The sequence below is a fragment of the Astatotilapia calliptera genome, chromosome 4, assembly GCF_964374335.1.
Source record: "Astatotilapia calliptera chromosome 4, fAstCal68.1, whole genome shotgun sequence".
Lineage (NCBI taxonomy): Eukaryota > Metazoa > Chordata > Actinopteri > Cichliformes > Cichlidae > Astatotilapia > Astatotilapia calliptera.
This window is the reverse complement of record NC_137425.1, coordinates 28069344-28090274: the sequence shown is the minus strand read 5'-3', so window position 1 is coordinate 28090274 and position 20931 is coordinate 28069344. Positions and strand designations below refer to the sequence as shown.

Sequence of the window (20931 nt, the reverse complement as noted above, 5' to 3'; positions counted from 1 at the left end):
TTTTTATAGAAAACTATGCTTTATTTGAAAACAGTTCAGCTTCACAAAAATGACAAAAAAAAATCCCCTCATCCGAACCAGCACATCTATCAAGATACAAGGTTTTTTTGCTTTTGGTTATATTTCCATATGGCTGCTGATGACAGGAACGCCGCAGCACCAGATGCTTTAGGCAAAGTGGTATAAAAGCACTATGTATACCTGACTGCTGGGGTAATGGCTTTGGTGCCTACATGGTTAACTGTTAATTCAAATATGACACAAGTTATACATATTTATAGATATTTTTAAAAAAAAAATACAAGAATAAAAACCGATCATATTACAAAACTGTAGCAGATGACCCTTTATATGTACCTTCCCGCACTACTCAAATATTAACAGTAAAACATGACCAAAAAAAAACAAAAAAAAAACAAAAAAAAAAAAAACTACTGAGCTGGGTCAGTCTTGTTCTTCTTTTTCAGGATTTTGAGGAGGTTCTCGGACATCATGTAGGGCCTCTCCGGGCTGCCGTCATTCCTCTCCAAATCCTCCACTGGAAAGAGGTCAAAGAAAAGGACATTAATGCTTTTCGATGCTTTCGAGGACTTGGCATAAGTTTAAATGAGCATCAGATTTTGCAATGTATATTGACAGGTAGGAAATCTGAATGAAAACCTTTCAGTTCTGCAAAAACAAACAAACAAACAAACAAACAAACAAACAAACCCAAAAAAACCCATCCGTTTTTTTTTATTAAACAGATATCACTGGTTAAATTGTGTTTATTAAACCAACTGCACTGCAAAACACACAGTCATTAAAAAAAATATTTTAAAAGGCAAAGCTACGCTAATTTACAGTTTAAAAAAACCAAAACAAAAATTGCACGACTAAAAGACTCACCAGCATTCATTAAACAGAGACAAATGTGTTATGGCTTAGAGTGAACATAGATTAAAGTGCTTCACTGAGTGTATTAAAAAAAGATTCTGTTTGCATCAACTGTAAACACTAATGTGCAAAACATTAATAATGCTGTCAATTAGGCACATGATTGGCTTCAAGTTTCTATTAGCTAGTGGCAGTGAGAGCATGTTTTATGGAGGCAACGCCGAGTTAGAAATATGAAGTCACCTCATAGGGAGCCATTTACCCAGATGTTCACTGAAGTTTCACATTTTCAATAGCCATAAAACATCTGCCAGCTTTCAGCACGCTAAACAGGATGAAGCGAGTGTCAATAAATCTCTGAGTGTGAGGTGACATCACTCGTATCACAAAATTCATACAATTAAACACATACCAAACTCCTGCCTGCTGTAAAGCCCTTCTGTTCGCTTAAGTTGACCCTTCGCTAAGCCCCACCTCCATAGTGACGAATAATGTCTGTTGTGCTGATTTATTTGAATTATTTTAGAAACAATCACAAACTGTATATAAAACATGAGCATGGCCACTATGACATCACCTTTTGGTTTTTGGAACCCCAACTTTTGGCCCTTCCCATCGTATAATGTTTGTTTGTTTTTTGTTTTTTTAAACAAGATATGAAGTGTGAGGGTGGATCTCTTCAAGTCTGTTAGAGTAACTTGGACCATAATTAGTCGTTTAATCATTTTTCTGTACTCATCATGATATCACACTAGCCACTGATGACATCATCAGTTTGAGGATTGCATTTACTGCGGTCATAAATATAGTAAGTAGTAGGCTTGTTTTCCCACAGACTTCCATATAACTTGAGTCGCCGCCCCCTACTTGCCGCTAGGATAAAAGCAGGTTTAAGACACAAATGCAACTCTATTAAACTACCCTATTACATAAGAAAGTAGTTTGTTTAAAAAACTCTGATTATAGCTTCTACAGGGTTTGGTTACCAGCTGTAACCAGAGTTTTCTTGTCCTATACTGTACTACAGTAGTGTGATTTTGTTTGTTCGATTTATTATTACCATTATTTCCTAGCAACAAGCCATGCTTTAGGCTTACTTTTAGGCAGTCTACTTTACTTTTGGTTAAAATATTTGCCTAACAAGCAAAAGATCACCAGTTGGGGAGGAGACAAATTCCTAGCAGGGTTACATCAGGAAGGGCATCCAGTGTCAAAATCCACAAGATCAAATATGCAGATTGGATTGCTGTGGTGATGCCTTGCGAGTAAAAGAACCACTGAAAAAATGAAGCCACGTGCTTCACTCTTAAATGTGTTTTCTAAATATAACAAATAGTATTCGACAGTATTTGCTGTGAGTTTGTGAAATTCTACTGAAGACAATGTGGTATCCGCTGCTGTATAAAACGCTACTTAGTGTCGGATGTAACAGTTTTTAAAGACCACCAGAGGCAAACGAAACCAAGCCTAGATAATCCATTTAGGGAACGTTCAACGTCCTATTACCTCAGGAGGATGCTGAAATCACTCTGAACTGAAAAACTTCCTTCATTCATTTTGAAACTTGCAGGGTTGCATCTGCACAAAGTGGACTAAAGCAAAATGCTGAATCCCTGCCATTTTAAGGCATGGTGTTTTGTAGCTGTACTAGTATCTGAGAGAAGTTAAGGGAGCAGATGACAGAGTCCCAGCTCATACTTTGAAAGGGTTCAAAATAAAAAGACTTTCTGGATTTTTCTCTGCCTGTAATTAAGTGGAAAATCTGAGTTTTTCCCCCCACAAACTCCTCTCTAAGCCGTGTCCTCCTCCTGAGCCTCCTGTTTCAGCTGGGTGTCTTCATCGTGTTGCTGCTGCTGCTGCTGAGCGGAGGGCTCAGATGGATCCTCCTCCTTGTTCTTCCACAGAATCTCACGAAGACTTGGCGACATGTAATAAGGCCTCGCAGCTGAGCCGTCATTGCGCTCCAGGTCTTCACCTTATCGTGTTTTTGATTATTTTGTGTTAATGGGTGAATGTGAAAAAAATGTATGCATACACCAGGGTGTTAGAGGGCAAGTGGGAAGGGAAATAAGAGGGGGCGAATTAGGAAGTGAGAAATAGGAAAGGAGACACAAAAAGAGAAAGAAAGTCAAATGGCAAGCAAGCAAAAGCACCCAAAGTATCACTTCATCACCAAGCAGCAACATTTTTCAGGCTAACAGGAGCAGGCTGTTATTTTGAAATGTAGCACACCGTATTTCATGCAATTTAAAATTAGTGACAGCCCAACACCAGAAGCAAAGTGAGAAAAGTTTTCATTTCGCTCATTCCTAACATTACGCCCTTCCTCCACAGTTTTTTTTTTTTCCCCTTTCACGTAAGAACCTGTTTGGACGTTTGCGTGGATAATTTGAATTACATACAGATGTCACAACTGACTGAGAATGTGTCACTTACAGAAACACAGGAACAGAGTGTCCACGCACATGGAGTACACGCTGAAGAATGCATGGGCGATGAGGTATGAGCAAACCACCATAGTCTGATAGAGATGACAACAACCACACAAACATTATCCTTCAACAAAACAATTAAAGACAAGAAAAGAAAAAAAAATAGAAATTCAGTCCTGCTTACCAGGATGGGTACCCAGTAGTAGTTCAGGGTTGGAGCTGTATTCTGAAAGGCTTTCACTCTCCCAGAGAAGAAGAAGAAGGAAAAGACCCCTGTGGAGAGAAACCCCAAAGAATATATAAATACAATTCCCATGTACACTACACAGTCTGAGCTGATGATTACAATTTCTATTAGCTATAAATAACGTTGTACATTATAAAATCAGTGGAAGCGATCCAGTCCTATTTAAAGCTCCAATTAAATCCTACTTCCAAAATATAAACAAATCCTAAAACACCACAGTTTGCAAGTTTGCTCTTATTAAAGGAGCCAGCAGGTCCTGCAGTAAGTTTGCAGGATTTCATCTGCTATGCAGACTTTTCTGGACTGTGAGTTGAATCGGTCATCCAGCGATGGGTCGACACAATCTTTCCAGGAAATGCTGGTTTAGTCTGATATGGTCAACATGAAGAAAAAAAATTACATAAACAAAAAGCAGACTCACCCAGAAGCCCAACAATGAGCAGTTTGCCCAAAAATAAAATGAAATCTGTCACTTTATCCAGCACAGCCACCCTGCAGGGATTTAAAAACAGGCATTTACTCCAGTCAGCTTTATACGATTAAACATTTAACAAAATGCTTTCTGATGAGGTGATGATTTTACACTCACCTGATCACATTCCTCATGAGGAGGAAGAAGGCGTCTCTGGCAGAGGTGCAAAAGTTTTTCCCATAGATCGCCGACTAGAGGCCAAATGCAGTCATTACATCAAGATAACATTTAACATTATAAGTACCAAGCTTTTAATCACGCCAGCTCAGAGACTTGAATAAATAATAACTGAAACACGTACCATAATATACGCATTTCTGTTCAGGAACTTGACAAATTTCTCCAGACACCAAAAACAGCACTTCAGACAGCACAACAGGAACTTTGCAAACTTATTTTGGGCTCCTGTGAATGAGAGCAATCAACCTTTAACAGATGTTAGACTTAAATAGGTCACTTTTATGAAGTCATTTATGACTCCATAAAATGTAGCAAACCTTTTAGCTTGTGGTCCAGATACTCCAGCAAAACCCTGATGATCTGGATGATGGAGAGGATAAGGGAGCCAAATGCCAGAGTCCCTGTGTGATACCTAAAACAATTAAAGAATGAAAACAGGAAGTATGTTTCAGGACCCGGCAAAGCAAATGTCAGAAGACAGTTTTACTAAAAGTCTTCACCCAACACAGATACAAACCTGAGAGATCTCCCAAGAGAAGAAAACACTGGGAAAGCAGGAATGTCATCTGGCTTTTTGGCAGCCCAGTAGTAAGAAGCAAACGCCCCGGCTAGGGTCATCTGTCCCAGTCCCAAGACAAAATTGGCACACCAAAAGAAGAGGAAGACGTTGTAGAACTGCAGGGCAATTAGGTATTTGTGGTAAGGGGTCTCTCCACCGTAGAAAGCAAAAAGGCACTTCGAGTCAGCACACTGGGCTTTCATGGGACTCGTCGAGTAGTTCTGAACAAAGACACGGTTAATTTAGTGACGCCGCAAATGTATTTCTCAAATCCAAAACGTTAAGTCCAAGCGGCATGCATGGAAGTGAAGTGAGATGAAAATTTAACACACAAATAAAGAGGAGAAAAACTTACAGCCGGGTCACACGTTTGTCTTGAGTAGTCACAATTTGTCTCATTGAAGATTTTGTAGATAGGCTGATTGGACGTGGACAAGAAACTGATCAGTTCTGTTAAGGCTTACCATCATTAACTGATAACAAAACTGACAATTATGAGTGTATAATAATACTACTAATAATAAAGAATAATATGCATGTTCCTCTGTTTTGATTGGTTTATTTGTTCATGAATGCAGTGAACTTTAATCACGCAGCTGCAGAGTATGCGTGATCAAACTTAAACCTTAGCTTTTAATGTGAATTTACCAGCCCTGTTCATCATCCCTGCACAGACTCTGTCTAAGGTATCTTTACCTCAACTGTTCATTCAGTTCATTCATAGACACATTAATTTTTTAAGTCAGTTTAAAAGTTTAAATTCTTCAAGAACATTAAAAAACAAACAAAAAAAACAAAAAAAAAAAAAACAGTTCAGAGTTGTATTTTTCATTTCCTCATCAACCCTAAATAACAACACTACCACGAACAATAGCTTGAAAGGATACACAGCAGTTACTCCCCAGTAGGCAATGACCACAGCCAGGAGGAGGAATGTAAACAGTGGGTAGAAAAGGGAACACAACATATGTCCAATTGCTCTGAAAACAGGATCACAGCATCAGTCGTAAAAGCAAATGCAAACATCAACCTTCACAGTTATGTATCAGGTTCTTTATCTGCACCCTTAATGCAGCGCTTAAATCCATTACTGTGAGTCACTCTAAAATAAACAATATAACGTCTAAGTTTTATTGATCTGTTTCTCTCCTACTTGCTACAGCTCTAAAATGAAGGCTGACCTGCTGGCTTCTTTAATAAGAGCAATGGCAATGAGGATCCTCTTCCAAAGGAAGATGAGCAGCAAAATGATGATGACCTCCACAATGGCTAGAATAATAACTATATAAGGAGATAAGAGAAAAATCATGTGAGTGTCTCAAGTTTTAATCAACATATGTTGAGTGTGGATGATAATCCATGGAGATTTTGAGGATGTATACTGACTGAAGGCCAGCCAGGTCTGTCTAATTTGCAGGTAGACTGTGAAATCTGTCTGGAAGCCCAGATCCTTGATAGTCACATTAGCGCCGGCCTCTCCTTTCAGGGCTGCATACTCCATGTAGCAATGGAAGATACCTAATCAGCAACAGGAAGCACACAGAAAAGCAAATAAATTTTTTGGGAAATCAGGTGGAAAAAGAGGCCTTATTTCCTTTTGGGTTTGCTTCCAAACAGACGAGGAGATCTCTTTCATTTCAAGAGTCAGATCAACTGTGAATCGGTTACAATGATAACTTTGACATCTACCTCAGCAGACTTCTCTCTCTGCCCCCTGCTGACCCTGAAAAAACTATTCTTTTCAGTCAATAAAAAAGCCAATTAAGTAAAATCAAAGGTCAAGTAGGATACTAGATCATTCTTAAGAACATTCTTACTATATTTGCCGCAGATCATTTTACAGTGATGTTTATCTTCACATTAGCCTAGCCTATTTTCATCAATCTTTCCATCTTGTGGCCACAATTTTCTTTTATCCCTGGTAGCACACTTTCCTTGTATCCCATTGGAAACAGCAGCACACCTCTCTTTCAAATGAGTATTAATTTCTGTTTTTTTGGTTTTTGTGGTTTTTTTTTCCCCACATGCCGTTGTGGATGAGCTGATGGAGAGGAGACAACATCAGCACTTTCAGATTAATCTATCTGAGAAATTACTTGGTTCAACAAGTCTGCAAAGTTTAACTAGTTGTTTTGCTAACACTCCACATTCATTTTTCAATTCCACTCCTTTAGAACAGATTTGTTTTCAGTTGACGGTCTTATGGTCGTCTGTTAAAGCCATAAAAATACTAACTTGCATTGCTTTTTCTTTGACTGTAAAATCAGTCTGTCAGTGATTCTTCAGTAGTACACTGGAGAGTAGCAAGGTAGCAGAGATTGAGGGTTACGTGGATGGTAGGAGTTAAAAAGAAAAGCTTAAAGCAGTTAAAATAAAAGTTAATTACTTTTTGAGACACTGAAACTGAACTCTGCGCTAAGCTTGCCAAGTGTGAACAGCACTGTTTAGAGATACTTTGAAGTAATCTGTGAAATGATCAATGACTTGGTAATGATGGAGAAAATTCTTTTTCCACAATAATGAATGTGTGTTTTTTTAATATACGCTTGGTAAGCACATGCAAAATTCAGCATTGCCAGCTGTTTGTTTTTGCATGAGACATGTCTTTCCCCCAAAGGTGTCTCATACTCTCATTCCTTTTAGTGTGAAAGGATCAGGATAGGATATGACAGGAAGTGACGCTGTGTTTTTCTTCACACTCAATTAAACAAATGGCACATTTTTATTCAAATAGAAAATCTAACATCACAGCTGTGGGTCACTTCACTCAAACTTTGCATCTTCCTTTCATGCAAATTCCTTCAGTTTGCATTTTTTCCACACTGACTACAGTTTTCTGACAACAAGGACTTTCACAATTTATCCCCAGTCAAAAGTTACCAACCCTGCATTAATATTCCTGCTGTGCTGAATTCATGCTCACGGTTATACTGACACTCATGATTTACTTACTGACCAGCTAGTCTGGACCTGCTTTCTGAGTAGGACCAGATTACTAAGCCATTATGAACCACAATGATATTTTCCACCTTGTCCCTTACCATAGCCTATCACCGCTACCAACATGGCAATCATGACCCAGACCATGATCCCTGCCAGGAAGCGGAGGAGGATGAGGAAGACGAGGCTGATGATCATGGCTATAACCAATCCCCTGCAAAGAGGAGATACGGTCAATTTAAGGAAAATCTCTTTGCAATACAAACAGAGCTGACAAGGATGAAAAAGGAGAGTTTATTACTTACAAGAGGATCCAGTACCAGCAATGTGTGAAATCCTCAAAGATTTTCATCACCACCTGACGAGCTTCCATTACCACAGTGGCATTCCTGTGGAGAGAGCCCCGTGTGTTTATCTGCTTCAGGAATTTCTCATCACACTTTATTTGTAGTGGCCGGTTGACACAGACCAAGAGAGAGTAATGTAGTTGAAAACTAGCTGTGTCGCAAAATTCTACTGATGTATACTCACTGTACACCAGCAACAAGGTCTTGGGCGTTTCTAATTTCATTTCCATCATTAAATGTGGAGCTGTTTCCCACAGTTATCACCCCTCCTTTCATGCCCAAAGCTGGGAAGCACCTGCGGGTGACTGAAAGAAAAGTAGAGAAACGTGTCATTGTCAAAAATACAAAAACAAACAAATGAAATGCGTTTCCCTACATGTGTAAAGAATAATACAGTTTTCTGTGTGTTACGTCCCCACATAAAAGCTAGGCGATGAGGGTGGGGGGCCAGTAACAGTTTGATCCAGGTGAAATGAAAAGAACGCCAGGCAGAGGTACTCCCACAGCCTCACAGGATGTAACAATGTGTAGTGAGATGTTTTCATAGTGGGGCTTCTTTTTGTAAATTAATTATTTTTAAAAAAAGATGTGTCATTTTCAGCTAATAGTAAATAATTTGTACTAGATATTTGTTAAACTACAGTACTAAAATATTTTATAATTCTTCAGCCAGGAAGGAGTGCAGAAAGATAAAGAAGTTCAAGTACAGTGCAGATAAGCAGCACAAATGATGTGATTGAATCAGATCCAATTTATGTTGTCTAGTTGTTAAAAATGGGGTAAGATGGGTTTGTTTGTTTGTGTGTATAAATCTGACGGTCTCTCTGCTTGCCTTTTTGTAAAGGTCAAAGGTCATGAATCATGCAATGATACTATCATTGCATGAATATTCCACTCCCCTAAAATTCCTTTGAAAAAGAATCATTTACACATATTTAGAGATTCTACTTACAGGGTTTGCTGGGAAGCAGCATTGCAGGACAGAGACGTTGCTTAAGGATTTCTGCAACACCCTAAAAACACAGTATATCCAAAACATAAGTGAAGGTCTGTAGAAAGCATTCGAATATATCGATACCCGAGATAGTACAGAAGACTTCAAGTACAACTCACCATTGTGTTGGTCACTCCTTCTTCGCAGAAGTTTTTATAGTAGGCAAAGTCACTATTGACAGCGTATGCTTTGATTAATGTCATGAACTTATCAGGGCACTTCTCCACACACATCTAAAGATGAACATGGACAGCAGGACAGTCAGGCCACATTCCCATCACAAAAGCAGTCAAAGAAATAATGTAATAATAATCCTTCTTCCGCTTGTTCTTAGCCGTCTCTTCTACAGAAGTGAGGCTTTTCCTCCCATCCATTCCTGTACAGGGTTCTAGTTATCGTTGTTCGGGGGTGCACTGGTGAGAGTCTTTTCTTTGAAAGCTTTCATTTCATACTACTGGCAGGCTTGTTTTCTACTGTGTGGCTCTTTGAATTTCTTTATGACACTTCTCACTCTAGCCCGTGATACCTGGAACCGCTGTGATCTTTGTATATCCATCTCCTGTTTTGTTAGCGTCAATAATTCTTTAAGCTTAAACTGATTTCTTTTGTTTTTGACAATAAAATGTTCCAAAAGAACAGTTCAAACCCATGTTGGAGTTTTTAAATTGTGCGTAAATTGGAAAATTTTCAGTTGATGTTGTTAAGCATTGAGGATTGCAAAGCACAGCAGTGGTTTGTACTATGGCTCAATAAAAAGGTCAGTTTTTCCAGGCCTAGAAACACTGACCCTGTTCATTTTGTTTTCTGAAATAATTCTGTTATTTTGGCCAATCACAAATGTATTTTTTCTAAAGAAAACTTGCTGATAGGGGGCTGGGAGAGTAACTTTTCTCCTCATCTGTAAACAAAAGCAAAAAGCCAATTCTGCCCCAACTCTACACTCATAATTTTAAGCCTTCACGACAAAGCACATAGTGTATATTGTGTTTTTCTTTTTGTTTAAATAAATATTATAAAGATTCATCAACAGAGGAGTTGGCACCTGTGTGGTTGGGCACTGGAACTCCAGCAGCACCATGGGACTGGCACACTTCATGATGTTGAAGTAGAACAAAAAGGGCTTCTTCCTGTTGGGAACAAGACCAAAGAAAGTGCACAGAAATGTACACAAATTTCTAATTAACTATTTTTGTCCAGGGACAACACAATGCTGTCACAACAGTGTTTGCAGGGATTATTCAGCGGTCCTGCCTTTCAATTGGCTAACATGTGCTAGGTACTTTCCAGTTTACTTTTACACATTCCAAAAATACATGGTGTGGCTATTGAAACAACCCCAAAAAAAAGTATACAAATAATAATAATAATAATAATAATAACACTAATAACACAAATGAATAATAGTACCAGGTAAGGAAATTCCCAAAAATTGATTCTTTTCAGCTGGGACTGCAGAAGTCACCTGGATGAGGGACGAAACGTTTCTCCCACTGAAAACGCTACGTCCAGATGAACAGAATCTACTTTTTGGGAACTAACTTAATGTAAACATGCCAGGAAAACCTTTGAGTTAACTTGTTAGCCATAATTGATTGTATTAATGTTGCCTAATTAAGTTAGCTAGCTAAGCTTTCAAACCACTTGTATATCTTTTTAGATGGTGGTACACAAAAAAGCCTGAGGAATCGAAAGAACCACCCAAAACTTTTGAGCCACCCTTCATTTCTGCTTCCAAGGAGCCAGACTCTCTGGCCACTTAACACTAGGCTATGAACCATCAAGGCATAAAAAAGGCACCTAACTCAAGGAATGAACATGAAAGAAACAGACAAAAATAAATTAATATATGTATCTTTAGGGACAACACACCGAACACCAACAAGCTTGTTTTGAGTTGTACAAACTCTGTCTTTTGTCTTATATACATCCATGTATGTTAACACATTTCAATAAACCGTTTCAACTGTTTCAATTTCAATAAACTGTCTATCGATCTCCAGCTCCCTTCTCCCATCACTCGTGAACAAGACCCCGAGATACTTAAACTCCTCCATTTGGGGCAGGAACTCGTCCCCGGCCCGTAGTGGGCACTCCACCCTTTTCAAACTTTCAAAATACCCTAAAGATCACACTCAAATTAAGAAAAATCGTGCAGCAGAGACCATTTTATCTATACTTCGGAAAGCAACTCACTCGAGTGGAGTGCCAGCCTGCCCACAGAACTGTCCTCGGCTGTCTGTGGGGTAGATCACCTTTCTTGGGTCACCCTGGGACCAGGCTGGGTTAGAAAAGAAGAAAAAAAGAGAGATATAAAGGTTATGAAACTTGCTTTCAGTTTGGATATTTGTGCTTCTGTGTTGTCTCCTTACCGAGTATTCCTACTGCAATGTAACCAAGTATGGCAATAATGAACAGAATGCAGCAAACAATGTCTGTGCAGCCCCTACAGTGGAGAGAGTTCACATGGTTAATGGAGTCCTCTGTAGTCATCTGCACAGTGTAACAGCCACATCTCTGTCTCACCTGTTCTGGATTGGGCCCCTGAAGCTCGGGTCATGCTTCCTGGGCTCACCTGCATGAAAGGAGAGAAATGCATTGATCAATCAATGAGCTCTTAGCATTGTGGCAACTGAAAGCATGGCTCGCTGAGAGGTTTAACCCTTTAAAACCTGAACCATGAAATAACTGCCAAAAATCTTGAATTTTGACTTGAATAATGGAGTGTTTTTTTTACCTTTAGACAAAATATAAGAATATATCAAATTTTAATCTGCATACATGAGTTTTAATTTGTAACACACTTGAAGCCATATACATAAGCCATATTTTTGAAATTTAGTCATTAAAATGTCATGTAATTTACATCATTTTTGAGGGTAAAAAAAAAGTCACGCTGATGATATAGATGTCACACAAAAAAAACCCTCACAAAACACATGTATCAAATACGATACGCTGGGGTTTAAAGGGTTAAGTAAACATCTTTATAATAGCTGCTCATTAATTTATGTTAAAACCAGAGCTGGATCAAGGCCATGGAGCAGTGCACCAGAGTCTTCCTCCCATTTTTCTCACAGATGACTTCCCCTGAAGGCCAGACACGCCCAGAAACTCATCAAATTCCTCCCTGCTGACTAACCGGGAGCTCATATAAAACTCATAATACAGCAGGAGCAAATATCCCATGTGTAAAGCCACCAGCGGAGCTAGTATTGTTGTTTTAATACAGCTCTATGTCAAAACAAAGCTATCATGCTCATCAGTAGACAAACAACTTCCCAGTTCATAAAATGAGCAAACTTTTTTCTTTTGTCTAAATATGGTTAGATTACAACATGCTGTCTCTTATAATAAGGACTATGTTTTCTGTTCTTTCAGCTAAAGTTGCAGGTTCAAGCAGACACTTGAGCTTGCTGCAGGTTATCTGACGGTAGTGTGTCTGCTATCTAAGCAAATTTCACTTTCCAGTTCCAGTCCAAATTCTCTAATGGTTAATCCACAAACTCTTTAATCCAAATTATACTTTTAATGCTAAATTGTCGCAAGAAGCACCCCAAACCTGACGCCTGATGTAAACAAGCAAGGAACAGACCTGACAGTGAGGGTTGGTGCTTCAGTGGGGATATCCTGGAAAAATCCTCCTATCTTACACTTAAAATAAGAAAGATTTACAAAAGCTCAATTGGAAAGTGTTTGCAGTGGTCTGGGCTCTTTTCCCAGACACTTCTATAGAACTGGAAATGTCTTTTGCAACCACAGTTTTAATGTAGCAGCACGCTAGCTTCACATTTCATACCCATCGTTTATACCGTCTATGGTTTTTGGTGTAGCGGCTCAGCTTTTGTGCTTTAACACATCCTTTCAGCCAGCTCTCTTTCTTGTCTTACACTCACAAACAAAAGGCAGTTGGTCTTTCACAGCCAGGCATATCACCTTTCTATGAGATTACAAAGAACTTTCTGCGAAACAGTGCTGAAGGAGGCAACTTCAACACTCTCACCTCCCATTGGTTTGTTGCTGACCTGATCAGTGGGTCCATAGCTTTGCTTTGACTAAAGAGTTAAAAAAAAAAAAAAAAAGGTCAGCATTTCAGTGCAGTGAATAATCAGCGGTATAAAAACAACGTTTGCCGAAGGAGGGCAGTTTGGCTCATGCTTAACGAAAACTTAAATGCTATTAGCTTGCGTTGGGAGGGACTGTTTCCTGTTGCCATTACTGTGACAATTATGCCACAAAAAGACATCTCCACCAGCTTCAGACCAACATCATAACAGTGCCCAGACATACACTATTAATAATGTGTAGCATATGGAGTCTTGAAGTATAGACAAACACAACAGCTGTGGTGACTCTGAAGTATGTGACTTATGAATGTGGTCAGTGGGGTTATGTTGCAACAAGCAGTTACAGCCTTTTGAAGAAGTCACCACTTCCTGTTATAGTGAGCGTAGATGTTGTATTCCGTATGTGTTCTGGTATCTAACTTTAACATATTTCAAACAAGTTTAGTTTTTAACTTTGTTCTGTTCTTCAGTATAAATACACAGATTGAGTCCAAGAAAGAGATCTGCACCTCTGGTGGTTATCTATATTCAACCTTGTAACAATAGTGCAGGAGAAAACACTGATAAGAGACTTGCCACACACCTGTATCGGTGTGCACACACATCCACTGCCGGCAGCGGCACACAAACATTCACAAACACACCCCTAGTCTCAAGGCTGCCGCTGCACTTTTAGGTGTGAGCACTATACAAGAAAGGTAAACAGCCAATCTAAAGATTACCCAGTGATCTTTAGATTGGCTAAGCGTGTCTTAGATTCATTTTTTTTTGAAAGAGTGCCTAGTTGAGGCAAAAGTAAAGATAAACAAGTCAGTACCATTCTTTCCATAATATTCTCCACCCTCAGGCATGTTGAAATTCCTTCCTGGGCAAAAAAAATGTTTCTCCTTCTTTTCACAGCTTCTTTATCTGGTTCACTTCATCCACCTTTCCTATCTGCTGCCACAAATGACTGAGTAAGGGGAGAACCAAGTAGTTTGGTCGGAAACCAGTTCAACCTGTTCCTGAATAGCCGCACAACCAATGCCCCACCCAACCTATTTCACATTCCCATCCCTAAACACTTCTTTGTTTATCCCGAAAAAAAAAAGCAGCCTCTTTCTGACCTGTGCTCCCCCTACAGTACCTCCCCAGCACTTCCAAACATGATTTCTGTCGACCTGCTTTCCCCCTCTTGTTTCCGCGTAAAGTTGCAGGCAACTTTAACTCATCTACAGAGAGGCTGGAAGTAAAAGAAGGTGTGGGTGTGTGAAAGAGTAGGAGGAGACTAAAGTTCATTTGTGTATGTGATCAGGAACATGTGTTTGCAGTAAACAGAGGAGGAGTTCTCCATCTGGGGGTGGTTTGCGTAAATGCTCTCGCTAATTGAATTCAGGTGTTTGGGATATTTATGGCTGTAAAATGGTCACCTGCAGCGACGTGACAGCTCACAAGCTTAAACACATCAGTATTGAGTAAAAACTAAAATAGTATATGTTTCCTTCCCACGGATCTACTGCACTGGGGAAACCCAATAAATCTTACAAGCTAGTGATTTTTTTTGTTCTCTGCCTGTATGATTTTGGTCTCCACTTCTGTTTGTTCCGACAGCCGAAAGCAATCAGAGCGTGTTAAACGAACTCATCATTTTAACAAAGAGTCCACAGACAGACTAAATGCCACGAATGCTTTCCACGGACACTCAGAGAAACCAGAAAAAAGGGGAGCTGTAATGAAAGTTTCCATCCAGTTTTTTCTTTTTTTTGGCTAATGTTACTGCACAAGAGAATTACCACTGCGAGCCTTTGGTTTCCTGTACTTCTCTAAACAGCAAAAACGCGTTGCAATAACTGGCACGGCGACACCGATCCAGCTCTTTTCCTTGGAAACTTATTTGAGGTATTAGAATCAAGTGTGGTGGAACTGGTCGAACAGTCATGTGTAACTCATTAGAAATGACCTCCATCTGCAGACAGCTGCTACAACACGTGGGGCGATGCAGTGAGGGAAATGAAGCGAGCACATTTTTTATTTGAAGTTTTAATCTGATAAATACTCTCCAGTGTGCTGCAAGACACACTAGCATTTACTGGAAGCATAAAAAAAGTATAACATTTCCCACATGTAGAAGCGCTGTAACTTACTAATGAAAGGCCATGTTGGTTTTCAATGAACCTTCACAAAGATGTTTACAGTCCAATCTGCATTATTGTTGTGACTGAAGCTAAAGCTCATGTCCTCCATTGTTTCTTCTCAGCAGTATTTTTTTTATTCAGGTGCAGCATTTACTCTTTAGTGTGTCCCAACATTCCTGAGCTTCCCTGTTTTATTTTCTTGATACCTTCCCACACATCCTGGAGTTACATGAAAGCTTCTCAGAGTGTTTTCTAAGGACATTCTGACCCTTTGCAGCACAAAACACACAAGTGGAGCTATATTTTTGTTTATCAGCTGACTGATATACTTGCTATTCATTTAGGACATTTCCTAAAATAAGATTTTACACTTTTATTCTTTAGAAACAATTCAGTGCTTTCAATTTTATTTATTATAGCACCAAATTAAAACAACACTTCACCTTAAGGTGCTTTATATTGTAAGGTAACGACCCTGCAATAATGTAGAGAAAACCAGGCAACCCCCTATGAGAATGCACTTAGTAACAGTGGGAAGGAAAAACTCCCTTTTAATGGGTAAAACCTACAGCAGACATATGCTGATCTCAATATTGGAAACACTGCCCATCTTTGTTGTTGTTTGGGGTTGCCACTTTCTCCCCACGTAGGTTCTCTTTGGGTACTCTCTCTGGTTAGATTCATTGGTAAATCTAAACTCCCTTTAGGTGTGAGTGCATATGGTTGTCTGTCTCTCTCTGTGTTAGCCCAGCGACAGACTGTCCAGGGTGTACCCTAGATCTTCCTCTATGGTGGCTAGGAAAGGCTCCAGCTGGCATAAAGTAAAAATAGATGAAATGTTAACAATAGCTTGTCTTGCTCTCAAGCTGCATAAAACGTTACCAAGGGCTGCCGCTGGTTGCACTAGCTTAAAATCCTGAAGCTAAAGGTCACAGCCCTTCCTGTCTGTGTCCCACATGTCTGTCAGTACAGAAAGAGGGTGTGGATTATTTCAGTCCAAGTTCAGATCTATTTCCGGTATTACAGAAAAAGCAACACAATGACCACACGCAAAAATGCAAGCAAACTGTTGGATCCTTTGGGAAATGGTTGCAAAGATTTGGACTCCACTTTTGCAAGAGGAGGGTTTCTTTTGAAAATTGAAGTATTTTCAGACAGCAGCTAATCTTTAAGCTCATCAAAAATGAGCACTTGCACAACAACTTTAACTACATCTGATGAGCATATCAACTGCTATTCTCTGCTGTCAGATGCAAGGAAGAGATTTCTGCTACAGATATGATGCAAAGTGAAACTCACACATTTCATTTCAACTTAGGCTTGTAACACCTATCTAGAAAATCATCATTATAAATACCACCAGCTGACGACAGTAAGTCTCTATGAAGCTGTTTAAAACTTTGTTTATATGACGTGAACATCCATCCATCCATCCATCTTCATCCGCTTATCCGAGGTCGGGTCGCGGGGGTAGCAGCCTAAGCAAAGAGGTCCAGACCTCCCTCTCCCCAGCCACCTCCTCCAGCTTGTCCGGGGGAATACCAAGGCGTTCCCAGGCCAGCCGAGAGATATAATCTCTCCAGCGTGTCCTGGGTCTGCCCCGGGGCCTCCTCCCGGTGGGACATGCCTGGAACACCTCGCCCAGGAGGCGCCCAGGGGGCATCCTTGCCAGATGCCCGAACCACCTCAGCTGGCTCCTTTCGATGTGGAGCAGCAGCTGCTCTACTCTAAGCCCCTCCCGGATGGCCGAACTTCTCACCCTATCTCTAAGGGAGAGGCCAGCCACCCTTCGGAGGAAGCTCATTTCCGCCGCTTGTATCCGCGATCTCGTTCTTTCGGTCACTACCCACAGCTCGTGGCCATAGGTGAGGGTAGGGACGTAGATCGACCGGTAAATTGAGAGCTTCGCTTTTACACTCAGCTCCCTCTTCACCACGACTGACCGGTGCAGCGTCCGCATTACTGCAGCCGCAGCCCCAATCCGTCTGTCGATCTCCAGCTCCCTTCTCCCATCACTCGCGAACAAGACCCCGAGATACTTGAACTCCTCCACTTGGGGCAGGAACTCATCCCCGACCCGGAGTGGGCACTCCACCCTTTTCCGGCTGAGAACCATGGCCTCAGATTTGGAGGTGCTGATCCTCATTCCCGCTGCGTTACACTCGGCTGCGAACCGCTCCAGTGCGAGCTGGAGGCCCTCACCCGATGAAGCCAACAGAACCACATCATCCGCAAAAATCAGAGATGAGATTCTGAGGCCACCAAAGCGAAAGCCCTCCGCCACTTGGCTGCGCCTAGAAATCCTGTCCATAAAAATTATGAACAGAACCGGAGACAAAGGGCAGCCTTGGCGGAGCCCATCACCCACCGGGAACGAGTCCGACTTATTGCCGGCAATGCGAACCAAGCTCTTGCAACGGTTGTATAGGGATTGAATGGCCCGTAGCAATGGGCCAGACACCCCATACTCGCGCAACACCTCCCACAGGACGCCCCGAGGGACACGGTCGAATGCCTTCTCCAGGTCCACAAAACACATGTAGACTGGTTGGGCAAACTCCCATGCACCCTCAAGTATCCTCGAGAGGACACTCAGGCACAAATTGGAACAATGTCCTGTGATGATAATAACAGGAACTGTGAGTGAGATTAAGACGTGAGCTACAAACACAGACACTGCCAGGGAGAATAAATACAAGACCATAGCTCAGTTTTTACCCAGTAACTCACTCTTGGTGCCTCACACTCTCGCAGTTCAAAGCAGCTGACAAAACCACAAACCTGTTAGCAGAGTCACATAACCCAGATTGGTCTGCAAGGGTATGATCAGGCACCGTTCAGTGCAAACAGAAGGCTGCAATAATAGATGTATTTTTATTTTGTTTTTGTTTTTTTGTCAATGCAGCACACGAAGTGAAATGAAAAGAAAGTGAATGGATGAAATGTTTCCAAAAAAAATCTGAATGTAGTTTCAGCATAGTCTAACATGACATGACGGAGAGATCAGGGGGGCATGGAGATCAGGTTTCAAACTACACTACTAAATATGACTTGTAATTACGCCTAACTTGCACCAGGGCGAGGCTGCATGGTTGTTTCAGGTCCTGTCATTGAGGTTTCTTCATATATTACAGCCTGAAATTACTCCAACGCATAAAACTGGTGGAGATCCTATAGTGTGTTCTGACATTTTCTGCCACATGGAACATTAAGGTTATTGTTCTTTTCTTCTTCTTTTTTTAGTTGTTTCTTTTAGCTGGTATGAAGATTCACTGAAAGATATTAAAGAATTCGAGAGGCTGTAGGCATTCTTACTCACTTTCACAACTAACTACACTGAGCAAACTGACATTGTACAAAGAGGCACACACACATACACAATATTCATTGCAATCTGTGGAAGGTAAATTGAATCAATTAGCCATCATGTGGCAAGCAAAGTGGGAAAGGGAGTGTCCAGGGAAGAGCAGGAGGAACTGCAAGCAGAAGTATCTGGCCTCGCTTTTCATTCCTCCCTATGATCATGTTGATGATAACAGTATAAACTGCAAGCTGCATGTGAAGAGACTGGAAGTTTGTACAAAAGGCACATGTTCTTGATCCAAAAACAGACTTTATGGAAGAAAAAAAACGCCTCGCTGCATAACTTTGTTTGTTTGATGTTTTTTGTTAGCTTAAATCACTCTTCGTTTCATAGATAACCATTTCCCCTGTACTGATTTCACTGAGCAGAAAGCTGTACTACAATTACTATTATGTGCAAGAATAAAAACACATTTTTAACAAGTATTTTGGGATAAGTGGGGGCATAATTACACCCACATTACCTGATTACGAACTACAACAGCCAAAACAGAGAAGCACTGATACTGTAGTTGCAGTCTGCGTTTGAAATGAAACTAAAGATAGCCTTCCCAAAGCAGACTGAATGCACTCGGTGGACAAAATGAGACCCTCTTCACTTGTTTGAGGAATTTTCTAATACGCTGTGCTCTATATGCACGTTGGGTTAGCTGAGCTGCCTGCCATAGCAGTCTGAGGAATGTGGCAGCAACTGGACAAGCACAACACAAACTGGGGCATTGTGCACCCTGACAATATATAGCAGCATACTTCAGGCATCCTGTGTTTTCACAACACACACGCAGAACAGGGCTCCCGTGCCGTAACCGAAAACGTTGACTCAGAAGTAAAAGCTAGCTTACATTGCGTTAGTTTGTGACAATACACGGGTTCGACACTTCGCCAGAGAAAGTGCTAACTTGAAAAATTAAAAGTCGAGAATGAGGAAAGGTACTTTACTAAGCAAAGCTGCTGGGACCATTGTGAGACCTACTTTCGCCGCTCCAAAAACGCAATAAAACTTGGTTTTACATTAACTGCCGATAAGGACTTTGGACAAATGAAGTGAGCGTCTCCGTTTCAGGCTTTAAATATTTACCGTATTTTGATTTCTCTTCCAGTTCCATGATTATGGAATGTTTCTTCTGGACCAGAGATGCTCACGTACGACCACTAAAGCGCATTTCCAGCCCTGACAGACGTCCGTGTGCTGCGCTTCCCTCAACTTGCTCGCTTTGTATAAGTCCGCTCCAAAATCTTGACCGTTCTGCCAACGTTTAAAGGGGGATTCCTCAGAGGAGAGCGCTGACCAATGAAAATCAGGGATGCCATGATGGACAGGATATTCAACCAATCAGATGCCCAAGGCGGGAGTTCATGTTCCCGGAGACTGGGTTAATTTCTGGTACCGTTAGTGATACAGGGTTTGTTCAGTCTATAACAATGCAGCAAATGCAGTTCATCTCAATATTTAACGAGGGCTTGATGATTTGTTCGGATATTATTACCAATTCACAGTGAAAAAAATCATATTCATTGGACCAGAATGCAGCAAAGCAATGACATAGCATAACATTCATTGGCCGATGAAATCCAAGACAACATTAATTATAAAAAGCAATTTATTCATTCATAATTCAACTTACAGTCTTAACATTACCTATTCAGACTCTGCACTGTGTATGAGTCACGACAGCTCCCCTTGATCCAGAGAATGCAGGAAGATCCATGACACAAATAAATTTACTTCAGGAAATCACTCAAGTATTTTGAGCGAAATACAGTTTAGCTATGGAAAGCAAAAGCGTTGTGGAAGGGGAATACCCTTACATGATATCATGAAACAATAACAATAACATTATCAAATGTACTGTGGCATAGGAAGAGACAAGAAATGACAAGAGCTGTTTTAAGACAGATTTTTGAATTGGGCTATGTTGCTTCTTTTTAATAAGTCGGGTTTTTTATTGTTTGAGACTGTTATGTCCCTCTGCAGCCCCTAATCGCCTCAATGTTTTCAGCTGGTGCTAATTGGCACACCTAGTCAGGTGTGAATAAAAGCATACCTGAGGCAAGCTTCCAGGGAGCTCACTTGTCTTTGCCTTGGTGGCATCAGCCATTTTAACCAACCTGGTATTCCATTTTAAGAAAAAAAACCTCTTCTCACTAACACTCTGGTATTCATCTTTTTTTTATGTTGCGGCTTTTGAGTTGGGTTATAACATAAGTGGGGGCTCGTCCAGGATTGTTTGGACATTTTTGTGGAGACTGAATATCAGTTTGTTTGACTTTTAAGGTGGGTGAGAGGATGGTGTTCACTGTGATTGAGCAACGTCCCTTTAGTGTGTTTCAGCTGGGTGCGTT

The 20931-nt window shown here is 40.7% G+C and overlaps 1 protein-coding gene across 6 annotated transcripts; it reads right to left on the bottom strand.

Moving 5' to 3' along the window:
• On the bottom strand, positions 1–19825 carry LOC113021283 (choline transporter-like protein 2). Of its 6 annotated transcripts, none has more exons than XM_080301009.1 (23): positions 13929–14080; positions 13048–13099; positions 11571–11619; positions 11417–11490; positions 11241–11325; positions 10090–10174; positions 9167–9280; positions 9006–9066; positions 8238–8358; positions 8012–8095; positions 7808–7920; positions 6153–6284; positions 5948–6047; positions 5654–5746; positions 5122–5206; positions 4725–4987; positions 4525–4619; positions 4329–4432; positions 4145–4218; positions 3977–4047; positions 3493–3581; positions 3313–3397; positions 1–538 (listed from the first exon to the last, which is right to left on the bottom strand). In XM_080301009.1, exons 1-23 carry the CDS (start codon positions 13938–13940, stop codon positions 432–434), a joined length of 2148 nt encoding a protein of 715 aa, XP_080157135.1. In that variant the 5' UTR covers positions 13941–14080; the 3' UTR covers positions 1–431. The 6 variants fall into 6 exon arrangements, with proteins under 6 accessions (XP_080157135.1, XP_026021645.1, XP_026021644.1 ...); XM_080301008.1 differs by lacking the exon at positions 1–538 and adding an exon at positions 2534–2851; XM_026165860.2 differs by lacking the exons at positions 13048–13099; positions 13929–14080 and adding an exon at positions 19667–19824.
• Positions 19826–20931: the final 1106 nt, after the last annotated feature.